This window comes from Dysidea avara, chromosome 3 (assembly GCF_963678975.1).
Source record: "Dysidea avara chromosome 3, odDysAvar1.4, whole genome shotgun sequence".
Taxonomy (NCBI): domain Eukaryota; kingdom Metazoa; phylum Porifera; class Demospongiae; order Dictyoceratida; family Dysideidae; genus Dysidea; species Dysidea avara.
In genome coordinates, this window is record NC_089274.1 from 38,354,227 (window position 1) to 38,370,117 (window position 15,891).

General features: G+C 37.6%; 1 protein-coding gene across 1 annotated transcript in view; it reads right to left on the reverse strand.

The window, feature by feature from the left end:
* LOC136248501 (CUB and sushi domain-containing protein 3-like) overlaps nt 1–15,891 on the reverse strand; it is an 84,875-nt gene that overhangs the window by 17,248 nt on the left and 51,736 nt on the right. Inside the window, exon 9 of the mRNA XM_066040278.1 lies at nt 5,650–5,829. Within this exon, the coding sequence (XP_065896350.1) occupies nt 5,650–5,829 (180 nt within the window). The remainder of the gene's footprint in view (nt 1–5,649; nt 5,830–15,891) is intronic.

Consider the following 15,891-nt stretch of genomic DNA (forward strand, 5'->3'; position numbering starts at 1 on the left):
TGCATATTTATTTATTGCTACTTCAACAGTGTATTATGGGCAATAAATAAATTATTTATTGGAGTATTGCAAATAAAACTGATCCACAGTAACAATCCCACAATTATCAGCACCCATCTTCTACCAACACTAGTGTCCATACTTACATATCAGCAGGCAATTTACATTTTATTAGTGCAAGTTATCCTCTAATTAGCTAAGCAATTGTAGAATGTGGCTTGTTGTACTGATGTGAATGCCCGGCATGTATAGCTAAATTGAACATGTCATCATTGTCACAAATGGCAAGCTTTGGTTGTGTAGATACCACTTCTTTTAAACAGGTCAGTACTTTAAACATCTTGCAGCAAGTGAACAGTCTTTTAGTGCTGACGAATACCATTCTGTGGAGTTATAAGCACATTATAAACATATTTTGTGGTTTACATAAGGTGGAGCATTAGTACTTCTTAAGAGAATTTTAAAATCACAACACCATTCTATATTGTTTTCTAGTCATTGAATTTCATTTCTGATGTGTTGTTGAATTATTTCATTGGCATGGTAACTATTGTTGCATTACAGTTAAGTAGTGCTAAGTAATAACATTGATCTTACAACAGTATTGATACCAGATTTGGTAAACTTTAGGCTTGAGCCAATTATGCTTTGAAAATAGCCTACTGTGCTTTCGAACAGTGCTCAAAAATCCAGCCTATTAAGCTAAAAATTATACTTTCAAAATCAAGATTGTGTTCTAGTGTTGGCATAGGCAGCAGAAGGGGGGACTAGGGGGCTGAAGCCCCCCTCAGAATGATATCACGCTGAAATTATCCTTCTTGGAGTGGGGCTGAAAACTGTGATCAAGATCGAGATACTCTAATAGAGCAGTCACTCTAATAAAGCAGTCACAGTACTAGAGTAGTGTGTAGTGAGCTATGTAAGGATTTTTATGTAGTTTATCAGCTATAAATGCGTAGATGGTGAGGTGGGCAGCTATTGTAAGCTGGCTGTGACCTTTTTTTTTTGGTCTCACCTTATCAAACCAGAAACAATGTAGTGCCTCAGTTCATTTTGACCCCCCCTTTCCATTAGTCTGGATCCGCCCCTGGTCAGCCCCCCTCATATCAACTAAGTAGCTAGAGAGAAGAACTGACATGAACACCAAAATTAGTATTCAAATAGTTTGATGAGCAAATAATTCAAACAATTTGAGTATGATATTTTGTTGATATTTATGTAAATTTATAGAATTCTCTATTAAGAATTCCACTTCAAATACATTAGAACCAACTTTTACTATAACAACTTGAAATACACACAGAAATGTGCTAAATTATCAATACATTGCAGTATCAGTACCATGATATTTTGTTATTAACTATCATGATATTATGTCTGTACATTAGTGGCATTAAAAACATTTGTTTTGCAGTTTAGGTCAATAATTGGCTAGGAATCCTTGTAACTGACTAAGCACACCTACCTGGTTAACCATAAGGTTATGTTGTGATTTTAAGCATCACTACATAACCTTAAAGTATGTGTCACATACAATAGCTGTTACTGCAAACAAGGATAATATATTATAGTGGCAGTTATGTAGTACCTATAAAGGCTTCCTGTATGGGAATACTGAAGAATAGAAATGTAGGACCAGCAGTGAGTGACTATGTGTACGTATCATGAATAGTTGGTTTAGTATCTATTGTGATACTAAAATGGCAGCCCCATTACAAATTTAATTCCAATCACAAATACCAAAATTGATGTTAAAAGCTTAATTGCTAAATACTTACTAAGGTATTTGCATCAACTCAACTGAGCAAATATCCGAGCAAATATGGATGTTTGTTTTTTACATCTATAAGTGTATTCCATTCTTAAAACATATCCTACTGATCACTGAGCTGCATCTTGCTAACAGGTCCATGGATTAGACTATTAATTTTACACATTCTTCTGCTTAATATTTTTCATTCGCTTTCTGAAATTGCTGTTGTGACAGTTACTTCTGTCAGATATTAAAGACTGATCTAGCTACATCTGCTATACCATAATCCACTGCATACAGTCATATCACAAGGTTCCTGGTACAGATTTTAACACTAGTAAAAAGCAGAGGCTGAATATGCTATAACTACCTTATCAGATTGTTGATTACCAAAGCTACAGTTTTGTTACATATACAATAGAGATCTAGTACAAAATGTCACTTGCTATCATGACTCTCCCCAAATTAAGACAGCCAACATTTTGAAACCATACAATTCACTAAATTAAACGAAGCCATATAAAGATATTCTTGAGGATAAAGGAGCAGCCCTCTTCTAGAATAGTGTTAAGCAATAGGTATAGACATCATATTATTGTATTTTATTTTATTGTTTTATTTAGGCTTTACAGCACAAGGACACCTGGTCCTACAGCCTATCCAGAGTTGTTACATAAAGTGTAAGGTGGAGAAAGGAGAAAAAAAAAACCAGCCTCGAACCTGCAGCCATTCGATTAATGCTCGAATGCTTACAGGAGTCTGCCAGGCGGTCAGGATGTTTTCTCCTTGTAAATTTCAAGTATATATATCCATAGGAACTCTAGAGAGTGACTTATTATCCAAAGTACTCCTTGTGGAACCACATGGACATCAGTTTATTTATTAAAGGCTTTACAGCAAAAGTGCTGAAGGTCTGTAGGACACTTGGTCCTACAGCCTATCCAGAGTTGTTACATAAAGTGTGTTTGAAAAGGTGGAGAAAGGAGAAAAAAATCCATGACTGGACCTGGGAAGCCTTGAACCTGCAGCCATCCGATTAATGCTTGAATGCTTACAGGAGTCTGCCAGGCGGTCAGGAACGCTTACAGAACGCTTACAGGAGTCTGCTGTATACTTACTGACTTTCCACGATTTTGTGTTACTATGGCCAGATATTGGTTAATAGTTGAAAGGAAATGGGTGGGGGAGCTACAGCCTCTTTAGTACCCTTCACCACCTATTACCTCTGGCACCAAATTTCACAGGTTATTAACACGAATCAGAAGACATAAAGGAATAGTAGTATGTATTTTAAAAGCCATCATAGTTTTGTATTGTTACCTAAAGTATTGTATTGTGATATGCAAACTTCAGTTAGTATTGCACAGTACTACCAATGGTCTGCTGATAATAGCTGTATAATGCAGATACTGTAATAGTACTTACAATAAATTTATGTTACCATACGAATATGATTGGTTGTGAGGCTTAATAGATGATGAATGTCTTATCTCTAGACTTTCCTGCCAGTATCAATGCTAACTACTGTGAGCTACAATTGAACAATGTAAAGAAACCATGTCAAAAAGTTTTAGGACATTAGCAACACATTACCATTGAAAGTACACACACCCTAAATTGCGTAAAATGCATAAAATGGTGCAAAAGGATAGTGATTTCGTGTACTTTCGAAATGCTAGCAACATAACATGATAGTACCCACAAAAAAAACAGTCTTTTAATTACTCACATACCTCTAAGGAATACTCCAACTTGTTTTCATGGCTCTAGCCGTAGAGCATATAACCATAAGCCACAATGTAGTGTATATTATAGACATGCATACTTGTCCCTAAAGTATCCTAATAAAATGGTCACCATAAAAAACTGTGCCCATTGTTCATCATCTGGTCCCACTATTAAGTTTCAGTATTTTCATTAAATTCCACAACATAGATGCATGTTTTTGCTTCCCTATCACAATGTTGTCATGTGGTTTACCACATAATAATTTCTTTTTACCATTACTGTGCAATATATGTGAATATAAATGGTGTGTTGTGTGTATTGTATTTGTGTGAGTTGTATTTGTGTGAGTGTATTGTGTTTGTAGTGATGGTGTTAATTAAATTAGTGATGCATGTACTTTCAATTACACCAGGCTTGACTCATTGTGTGTGTGTGCGTGTGTGTGTGTGCGTGTGTGTGTGTGCGTGTAATGTGTGTGTGTAGTGATGGTGTTAATTAAATTAGTAATGCATGTACCTTCAATTACAACGGACTTGACGTATGTTGTGTGTGTGTGCATGCATGCGTGCGTGCTAACGTTCATTCATTCTTTGATAATTGATCAAAGTAATGTTTCTTTCCGTAGATGATCTCTGGACAGATAACATGATAGGCCGTATCTGGAGATAGCATAAAAGCTGAATATATATATTTAAAAAATAATTACTGCTAATCTATAATGTAATCATGCATTTCTTGTTGTTATCATGTACACAATGATTTATTCACTTGCCAGTTCCAACAAAATTAATAACGAGACCACGTGATCTGGCCTGCCTTATCAATTCCATCACACTTCCTATCTACTACCTGTTGGGTAGCATGGCTAATACGAGAGATGGTAAATGCAATGTAGCACTGGGAATATACTCATCTCCACCCCATGCGTATAATTACTGCATCACGTGATTTACACATTCCACTAGCTTGCAGTTTGCCATTACTCCGATTGATTGCTTAGTACCTTGTTTCTTTATTCTTTCTTAAAAAAAAGAAGTTTTTTGACGGTAGAATGAGCTAGCTACCCTTTGAATTCCATCATACACTAACATCCCCAAACAGCTATCATTTGCTGGATCGAGCTTTCATTTCCATGCCAGAAATTTATAAAATTGCATGTGCATCGTTATTAATGATAGTTCAGCCGGCCCACTAATGTAGTGTTCGATTGTGGTGTACCATTATACATGTGTTTACATCCAAGAAGTAAGCAGCTGGCCGCCACAAGAAGACTTGTAGATGACTTATTGTTGCTCTAAATGAGTCTACCGAAGTTAAGAAAATGCGAGGTGAATGCGGTACATTTGTTCGTACCATGTGACAGTATTGCAGGGTGCAAAAGCCTATCCTACATGTACTTTAGTAAGATACTTAGTTGGCGGTACATGGAAGGATATAATCCTACCATCCAGGGTACCAAAACCTCACTGGTGGCGTGTATTACTCCACCAGAGATGCGCATTTGTACTAGCATGGCTGTCCTTTGTGTGCTCAATTGGGCTCTGTACTTACAAATGATTAATGCTGCTTAATGCCATGTTGCTTAATAGTTGGGTATGACTGCCTTTTCATGATTTCTGCCACTGGTTCAGCTTTTCTCCCAATGCGTAATGTATTGTGGGATTCAGCAGTTACCAAGGAATTCACCCTACACCAATCAGTTTAATTAGAATATACATTCTGGAATACCGTATATATGAATTATTTCGAACGAATTGGACCAAGAGTCGCCGGGTTAGTATCCACCTTTGTAGTTTGAAGACAAAATATACAGAGCGTCACTTCAAGAAATGATTCACGTGAGTGATTTTGTTTGTATAAGTCTATATAAACAAAAACAGTGTTTCCCAGTCCTCAGTTTAGTGGGATTCGAGCCTACCGTGTCAGCTGAAATGCGGAATTCTGTTAAAATCTATAAAAATTAATTTTACTTTTTTAGATACCGAATCCAATGGACTATTTTTGATATGCAAAAACACAAAGTGGCTTACTAGTGCATCTCACTACCTTTTTGTCATACAAAAATTTATCACTCAAGCACCACATGTCTTGTAAAACATGTAATTTGCGAGACTCCTGTAATTGCAATGCTAATTATAGTGATGATGAGGGACACTCCATGATGGTACAGGACACTGGTGATCCGCTCCAACTACCATCAAACCAACATGTTCTCTGAGGACTACCAGTTAGCTCATAACCAGTGTTACATGTGAAACTACAAGTGTCTTCATATGAAAGAACTCCATCATCTCCAAGGGAACAAGTGATCATTCCATTATCAGGATTAGTAAGTGATGGACAAGAAACTATAAAGTAGCATTTTATATTGTTTCATAGAATAATGAGTGAGTGGATAAAATGTATTGCCTGCATATCAAGCACACTTTAACTAGTAGTATCTATAGCAGGATATTGCCATATGGGTGCATTGGTAATTTACAGTAAATGGAATTTAACAGTTTATTAGTGTATGGTAACTCACTATTCTCAGCAGCTATATATCAATGATGGAGTTATTCATGTCCTTCATGTGTATATAGTGCTAAAGGGAATGCCTATAAAGTTTCCTACTATTTTTCCTGAGGTTAGCTCTATCATAAATCAATCATCACATCCAGTTCAAATCTGGGTGGTGGGTGGCTTGCAGTTTGAATCCTGGGGTAAGAGGGATTGTTTACTTTTGCTTGTTTGTGGTTATGGTATACAGCTGATAAAGACCGTATAAAAGGAGGCCATAATGCTACCACAAGAATTCATCTAGTTGCATTGCATAATAGAGTTTATGGTATGGCCACACTGTGTGTCACAGCTGTGACCTTATACACAGTGTGGTAAGAAGAAACTTATTACTGATTTGTATAGTGAAGAATACATTCATAACTGTATATAAGTAGAGACAAAAGGGAATTCATAGCTTGGCACAAATCTTTGGCAGCAAGGATAATAAATGGACTTAGTATATATGGTATCCATAATGGCGAATACAACAAGCATCAGTTTTCTCTTGTATACTAGTGAGTAAGATGTCTGTATTTGTGCTAGGTTGGTTAATATATGTACTTGTGTGACCAGTGGTATAAGGAGACAGCATCATCATAGCAAATGGTACACACAATGTTTCCAACTTTAAGGATGCCTTGAAAATTAAGGAAATTAATAATTTCATTGTGCTGAAAGCTTCTGTGTTACCAGTTACTAACTGTAGCAGCCCTTTTTAATATACAGCATTGCTACTATGGCTTAATAAATGCACTAGCTAACATGTAGGGTCTGTGTGTGCTAGAACTGTAGTTTGCATTTATCCACACAACAACAGCCAAGTTGTGAAGAAGGGTGCAGCCTTCAATAGACTGGATGAAAAACTAAAATTTATTAGCATTAATATTATTGCAGCCACATTTCTTGGCTGCAAACTTTAATTTCACAACTTTTTCACCCGGCTATTGAAGGCTGCACCTTTTTTCATAGCTTGGCTGTTTTTGTGCTCTTTTTGTACTCTATATGACCCCAACCATACGCTTGCTTTGGAATTAATTTTTACCTGCATTTCTTCTTATCTTCAAACACACAATGATGATTATCAAATACAGAAATTATTTGATTTTTTGGCAATATTATTGTAATACTCTAATAGAGTATACATTATGTTGAGGAATTCTAATAGAACATACATAGAATTCCATTGGTAGATCTATGAAATTAATTTAGAATTGTATTTTGAAGTTATTCCCAATAGCGGTTTACCCTGTAGCTGTATCAAACGTTTGATCTTTTCATGTGAATAAATGTTCATAGCAACATGGACTCTTTTCAGATTCCTTGCAAAATTAATTTACTTTTATATGCTCTTTATCTGTACCAAATTTCAAGGTCAGTAATCAAATTGCACATATGCGTTTTATAACAACTCACGAATGGCTGGAGTGAATCAATCAGATTTGCTGTGTGGCCTACCCTAAATGGCGGACAGCTATAATGCAAAAGCAAAAGTGGTGTGCTTTGGAGAAGGGAGCATGGAGCTATGTAGGCATGAAATCATGTTTTCTTTCCTCCAGTCAATAAATACACACAATGTGATGTGCCAGCTTGCTTGGCTGCACGACACACTACTGTGTGTCTTGATGAAACACCCATGACTAAACTTTACATCTGTATTGTGGTAGATCTGAGAGCATGCAAATTACACAAAAATCAAACGGGTGTGTTTTGTGATGTTGGCATTTAGGCTATCCAAAGTTGCCTATTTGAGGGAGAAGTTTTAGTATAAAATTTTAAACTGCCACAGTGGCTGAACCAGGGAGGCACATGCCCCACTCCCCCCCCACCCCATAAAAGAAAACATTTAAGATTTTGATACTCTAATAGAGCAGTCAGTCAAATGCTCTAATAGAACAGTCACCACATAATTATAACACTATTGAGAATATTCTCCATAGTTGCTAAGCATGAGAACTAATATCTGTAGCACTATCCCATTCATGGGCACACTTAGCCTGCTAAGAATATTTTGTAAATAAAGTACACATGGTCTTGCATGTGTAGCTATGCCATTCATTCTAGCTATAATATAGCTATCTGCACTTCTCATGGTTGTCACTTAATTATCCTTATACAATTCTTGATCAACGTAGTCCACTTAGAAAGTAGAAATCTGTGCGTGAAACCACTTTACATCAAATTTTCAGTCTGAAACATATGAAATAGCTTTAGCTTCCGAGGGACTACGTCCTGCTCCATACACCTATACTACCCTGGTGCACCCCCCTTACCAAACCCTGGATCCACCTCTGTGCCATTAGTATACATTTTAACCTGGTGGTAGTGCATACTCTACATGTTAACCACAATAGGTTAGTTATCATACGGTACGGTAGTATACTGTATATTAGGGATCCGGATCATGTATAACCCTGGGCTTTTCCAGCCAAAAATATCACCCTAAAACCAGCCTCAATTTCCCTTCATGACAACTTGGCGATATTGGTTAGGTACAGCCAAGCCCAAAAATGTCTTCAGACCAATCCCAAACCCTTCCAAAATGTTTCTATGGAATTATAAAAGTTTTCTATTTAACAGAATTTTATTCTCACTAACTGATGCGTTCAGCTGCCTGTATATAGCTACGGGCTTGATTTCTTCACTGTTTGACATTGCTTCATCCCGAGGTGTGCCTTTTCACCAACTGCAGTACATACAATGCACGCATCATGGACTTGCCTTTGTCCTCCTTTGTGTTCCAGTTGATTCACGATAGCGCATTGCGGCTTCCCTGTGGCTGTGTTGGTATCTCGCTCATATTTTCCATAGTGACTGGATTGATTGCAGAGACACTTCTCATACTGTCATTTGTAATGCTGTGTAATGAACTGAAATAGGTGAAAGTGAAGTGTAATGGCCACCGTTCAATCTCAAGTAGTTAGGGCTCGCGAATCGTCTGTATTTTCATGGTGACTGGATTGACTGCAGAGGTGCTTTTCCTACTGTATAATGGAGTGAACATAGCTGATAGCGAAACGTATGGCTACGAGTCAGTAATTGACACCTGCAGACGAAAACATCCACTCTGGTACCATCCTTTCTTTTGATGCGGTATGCGTGGGTTCATCAGTTATAACAAGAGTTCATATTATATACCCTGTAGAAGGGCGTATCATGAAGTTATGATGTAACGACAAGATGTTGTGCTTTGTGATGTACGAGCAGCCTTAAAAGTAGGGCCGCCCACAGGGGGGCAACTGGGGCATTTTCCCTGGGCCCCAGCCTGAAAGGGGTCCCAGGAGGCCCTATAAAGGGCCCTTTGAATATCTGTTTAAAAGATCGATATACTCTAATAGAGCAGTCACAGTATTTTTCAGAGGAGCAGTGTAGCAAGCTTATAAATAAGGAGATATGGTTAGTGGGGGGTAGCTATTGTCATTGTCATCATGTAATAATGACCTTTTTTTTTTGGTCTTCAACTTACAGCTTGGGTGAAGTTGTGATTCAGAATGGAAACCTCCTTGCTCCTGGGGCCCCACTTTAACTCTTTGCCCTGGGCCTCTTAATTTCTCTGGACGGCCCTGCTTAAAAGTGTAAGAATTGTTAGTACCATTCCGCACTTGCAATGCTCAGGATAGCCGTATTCTCAAATGGCTTAGCAAGAAATGCCCACGAAGCGGTCTGAACCCATGAAGGAACGATTGTAGTTCGGTGAGAAACACTTACAGCTGGAGTTAATGTGGTTGCTAGCGATGTTGTTAGGCACGCGTTCAGTCGATATCATGTTCAACTAATGACATCATTAATTATACAAAGAAAAACGGGCAAACTCAGAAGTGCTACATCATAACTTCACAATACACCCTTCTACAGGGGCATATGAGAGTAGGATACTCTCCTCAGTATATTATTATGAACACTTGGTCATAATAATGTTACAAAAAAAGTAAACAAAACAATTAAGGGAATTTTAAGTTTGATTAGGGATCATAGAAATAAAAAAGTTGGGAAACAAGGGAAGTCACCTACACCTACCGATATATCAGTGGACATTTAATCCCTAATTCAGTCATGGGTATAGGCTGAAGTAGTAATGTCCACTAGTATATGTGGAGGTGTAGGCGACCTCTCAACTTTTTATTTCTATGATCACTAATCAAACTTAAAATTCCTCGACGTTAGTTACCATGTGAGTGCACAGTGATGGATCCTCTTACAGAGCGGTAGCTATGTATCATGAACCATGGTAGTGGTTCATAATAGAGATTGCTTATCTTTTCCAAAATCCTAATAAAACACTCACCTCAGTGCCACCTTAGCAACCTCTTCCAAACTCAACAGAAACCTTAGAATTTAATTTGGAAGAAATTTAGGTTCACTAGCAAATATGAAGTCAAAAGGAACTGATAAAGTACTTTTTAAAAAAACCAAAATCTGCTCATCTTATTCTTGTTTTTTTCCACAGGCCTACAGCAATTTAAATTATTTTTACACTAGTTCAATTTGACATATAGTACTTATAGTTAATCTATCTAGCTATTTGTAGAGTGTGATAGCTCAGCATTGTTTTTTTTGTCAATCAAAGTCTTACATGGCTATGTCAGTAAAAAGCTACAAGAGTTTAGCATTCACAAAATCATTATATTATTTTAAAGACACATAGAAGGTGCTGGTAAGGCAATATCAAGTGATGGTGTATGATTTAGTTACACACGTACAAGGAAACATTAGGAATTTTAAGTTCGATCAAGGATCACAGAAATAAAAGTAGTGAAACAAGGGAGGTTGCCTACATAATACACCTGCAGATATGCTAATGGGTATTTCTTCAGTCTATACCCATAACTGAATTAAGGATTAAGATGTCCACTAGCATATCTCCAGGTGTAGGTGACCTCCCTTGTTTCACCACTTTTTATTTTTATGATCTCTAATTGAACTTACAATCCCTAATTTTTCCTTGTACTTCTCTGTTTAATTTACTTTACTTTATGACTGGTGAACCTGCGCATACTGTATCAAAAGAAACAATGGCACCATATAGACATATCACAAAAAATTAATTTTATGTCTATAAAATTGCATCTCAACTATCAACTATTAAAAAGTGAAGAGGTTATTATACTTCTTCTCTGCTTTGTTCAACCCATTACATACCATTCCAAACAAAGAACAGCACGATAAGTACCTCTACAATCAATCCAGTTACTATGGAAAATATGCAAATGGAAGCCATTACACTTTAGCATGAATTGACACACATTTTGCTATCAGCAAAGGAAATGGGAGGACAAAGTCTTTGATGCATGTATATACTGCAGTATGCCAAAAGGCACCTGCTGGGCTGTGACATCTAACAGTGATAAATCAAGCTCATAACCTTGGCTGTTATTGAGTTACGCTTGTCTGAAATCTGAAAGCATATTATTAAGTTAGTAAGTCAGTCAGTAAGCAGAAAAATCAAAATTTCATAGTAACCGATTGGAATCATTTCAGGTCACACTGAAGGCACTTTTGGACTTGATTACACCTAATCAACAATGCCAAACTGTAATGAAGGTATTGTGAGGCTGGTTTCTGGTCAATATCCTTTTGTGAGAAGGTGCAAACCTCCATGAACCCTAATATACAGTACTATTGTACTGTATGATAGGCTTTTTGTGCACATCATGTCCAGCACATGACTACTTCATTTTAGCTTCAACAAACGGCATAGCATGCACAAAAACAAAACAAAAAGGGATGGTGTATAGGAAGTATCCTTGAGAAGGTTTAGATACTACAAGGTTTATTTCCATGGGTGAATTACATGACAGAAACACACCTCACTTGTATTGAGTAGGCTGAGTGTTTATCAAGACACACGGTCATATCAAAACTTGTGTAAGATATTCCGGATTTCCGAATGGGTTACGCCCGTTTCGTATAAAATAACACCGTCCTCTAAACAAGGCGCCATAACTTCCACGTACTCTGGTTGACAGACACGAAGTTTGGTTTATCAGATTCCTTGATGAAAGGTTTGGTTTATCAATTTGTTTGCAGCTGAACTCTCTACATGGTGGTTTCTTTGTAGCTGAACTCTCTACAAGGTAACTTCTTCTAGCTGATCTTTCTACGGGGTGATTTGTTTGCAGCTGAATTCTTTGCATGATTGTTTCTTTGTAACTGAACTCTCTACAAGGTGACTTCTTCTAGCTGATCTCTCTACAGGGCAATTTGTTTGAGCTGAACTCTCTACATGATGGTTTCTTTGTAGCTGAACTCTCTATTAGATACCTTCTTCTGGCTGATCTGACTACAGGGTGACTTGTTTGTAGCTGAATTCCCTACAGAATAACTTGCAATGTAATATAATTGAGTAAATTACAAATGCAGCTGAATGCTTTATTAGGGTGACTGTTCTATTAGAGTATCTCGATCTCACATTTGTTACACGTAGTTGTCTTTCGAAACATAACTCAGTGGTTTGTAATCCGATTCTTCTGTACTACTGCAAGGACTTTCTACGATGATTATTCCAGCTACATACTGATTTTCAGCTCGTTGCTCTACGCGGTTTGCCTGGTAGACACGAAAACTAATAGTTTTTTATTCATAAAAATCGATCGCGTAATTTTGTCACAGGTCGGGTTTTGTGTCATATTATTATTATTATTGTTAATTAGCAAAGCCCACTAGGGGCAACACGCTAATGAGCATTACAATCACATATTATATTATATTACTTACAGCGTTCTTAATTATTTCAAGATCTATTGTGTCGATGTTAGGAATTTGAAGGGAGTTCCATTGAATAATTGTTCGAGGGAGGAAGGAGTATTTGTACACATCAACTCTTGTTTGCAATTGAGTTAGCTTGAGAGGATGTTGAGCACGGGTGGAGGACACTGGAGTTGGTGACGGTAAGCAATGATCAGGTATTGCTAGTAAGTTCCTGACAATCTTGAATAGGAAGGTGAGTCTAGCAATTGTTCTTCTGTTTTGAAGTGTAGGCCATTCAAGACTGGTTAACATGTCTGTGATGCTATCATGGTTTTGGTTAGATCTGTGCCAGGGTTTGTTCAAAACGAAACGAGCAGCGCGGTGTTGAATCATTTCTAGTTTACTAATACTAGTGTGATGATAGGGGTCCCAGATGGTTGAGCAGTATTCAAATGATGGTAATAGCAATTGTTTGTAGACGTGTTCTTTAATTTCTGATGGTGCATTGTGAAGATTTCTTTTTAAGAATCCAAGGAGTCGATTTGCCTTGTTACAGATGTAATTGATGTGAGGATCCCATGATAATTTGTGGTGGAGACGGATTCCAAGGTAATTGTGTTCTAATACTGTAGCCAGTGGAATGTCGGACATTTTGTATGTGAAAGTACTCTTGTTATGGTGTGTTGTTATCTGTAAAATTTTACATTTGGAGATGTTGAATTCCATCATCCAGTCAGTTGCCCATCTTGTCAGTGAGTTTAAATCATCTTGAAGTATTTTATGGTCTTGTGGTGTTTTAATGGTTTTGTAAATAAGGATATCATCTGCAAAAAGACGGATCTCACTTTGGATGTTGGCAATGATGTCATTGATATAAATCAAGAATAGAACTGGTCCAAGAACAGACCCTTGGGGAACACCAGATGTTACATCACAAGTGGATGATTTAGAACCTTCTACTATAACTTGCTGTGTGCGACCATGAAGAAAGGATTCAAGCCAGTGTAATATATACCCTCTTATTCCATAGTGCCTTAGTTTGTAGAGGAGTCTTGAGTGAGATACTTTATCAAAAGCTTTAGAAAAATCTAGTATTGCAGCATCAACTTGTAAATTTGTGTCTATTTGTTTGGCAATGTCGTTGATGGTGATAAATAATTGTGACTCACAGGAGTGCTTAGACCTAAATCCGAACTGTCTGTCAGAAAGAATATTTTGATCTTCCAGATGCTTCATTATTTGACTTACTATAATGTGTTCCATTGATTTGCATATTACTGATGTTAATGAGATGGGGCGATAGTTTTTTGGGTCAGATTTTTGGCCTTTCTTGAATATTGGACTGACATAGGCATGTTTCCATTGGGATGGTACAGTTCCAGTTTCTAGCGATTGTTTAAATATGTGAGTAAGCATAGGAGAAATTTCAGCTGCTGTTGTCTTTAGTACAAGTGGATGTATGGAGTCTGGACCAGGAGATTTTGATGGATCACAGTTGGTTAGAATGTTGTAAACTCCTTGTTCAGTGATTTCAAATGCTGGTAGAGATGGACGTAATGAAGGACCTTTGTCAGGAATGGCACTGCTGTCGTCATCAGTTGTGAATACAGATTTGAAATGATCATTTAAAACAGTTGCCTTTTCAATTGGGTGTATTAAAGCATTGCCATTTTCGGGATGTATCAATGTACCAATGCCATTGTTATCTTGCTTACGGGTTTTCAGGTAGTGCCAAAGAGATTTTCTGTTGTGTGATGATGATACAAGATTTGTCACATATGTTTTGTGCTGGTGTTTAAGTCTAAAGTTTACCTCTTTCTGCAGCAATTTGTATTCGGACCAATCAGTGTCACGATGATAGCGCCTGGCTCGATTATACAGTCTTTGCTTCTTTCGGATTAGCCGTTTCAAAGTGTTAGACATCCATGGTAAGTGAGTTCTAGTACTTGATGTTTTGGTAGGAGTGTGGTCTTCAATAATTTGCTGAAGATTCTGCATAAAAAAGGTCCAGTTTTCTTCCAAGCTTGGAGATGACATGCGATTTAATTCAAAATAGGTATGAGAAAGGTTGCATAGTTTTTCTCTGATTGTGTCCCAATCTGCCAATTTGTAAAGGTAGATTGTTCGAGAAGGTTTCTTCGAAATATGATAGGGAATTTGAATGGTTGCTAATACTGCATCATGATCACTTAACCCTGGTGCTGGATGACAGGATAGTACAGAGTCAGGATGAGTAGTAAACAATAGGTCTAATGTATTATGGGCTCTTGTAGGAAAGGTGACTAGCTGTGACATCTGGGTATCATGTGCTAGTGTAATAAGTTTTTGACGGAAATGACATGAAATATATGATTCAGTTAGAGTACCATGTTCCCAATCAATACCAGGGCAGTTAAAATCACCACCGAGGATGATACGGGCATGAGGATATTTCTGCTTTATGGACACTACGGAAGATTGCAAGTCCTCAAGAACTGTGTCAGTTGAGTGGGGAGGACAATAAAAGCATCCAACAATGACATCACTGTTTTTACCGACATTTAGATATGTCCAGATAATTTCAATAGATGAATCGGTATCTATTTTTAAATATCTCCATGGTCTTTATCCCGATTCCTTTCAAACTACAAAAAGGCACTCCTACGATGGTTGCTCCATCTACATATCAATTTTCAACTGATTCTTCAAAGGAGTTTACCCTGTAGGCGTGACAGACCTTCGACCTTATTTTACGCAAATAATCGGTCATAACTCCGTGAATGTTCATCGGATTCCTACCAATGTTGGTACAGGGATCCGCCTTAATGAGCCCTTTAAGTGTGCCACATTTCAGCCCGATCCGAGCACACATTCGTGTTTTATGGTGGATTTTGCGAAGTGTGCGAAATGAAGAAGTAGAAGAAGAAAACGAAGAAATTAAAACGAAATTTTGTTCGCTTGTATCTCGGAAATAGCTGGAGCGATTTTCTTCAAATTTGGTGTGTAGACTCCCCTAGCTGGCCAGCACATCTGTAGCAACTTTGGTTCCAATCGGATAAGGGATCACAGAGTTACATAGGTGTGCAAATTGCGTTTTCTTTCTTCCTGTTAATATAGTCAAGGGTGGCACGCCGGCTTCTTGGTCCGCACGACACACTACCGTGTGTCTTGATAGAGCATTCAGCTAATATATTTACTCCATTATA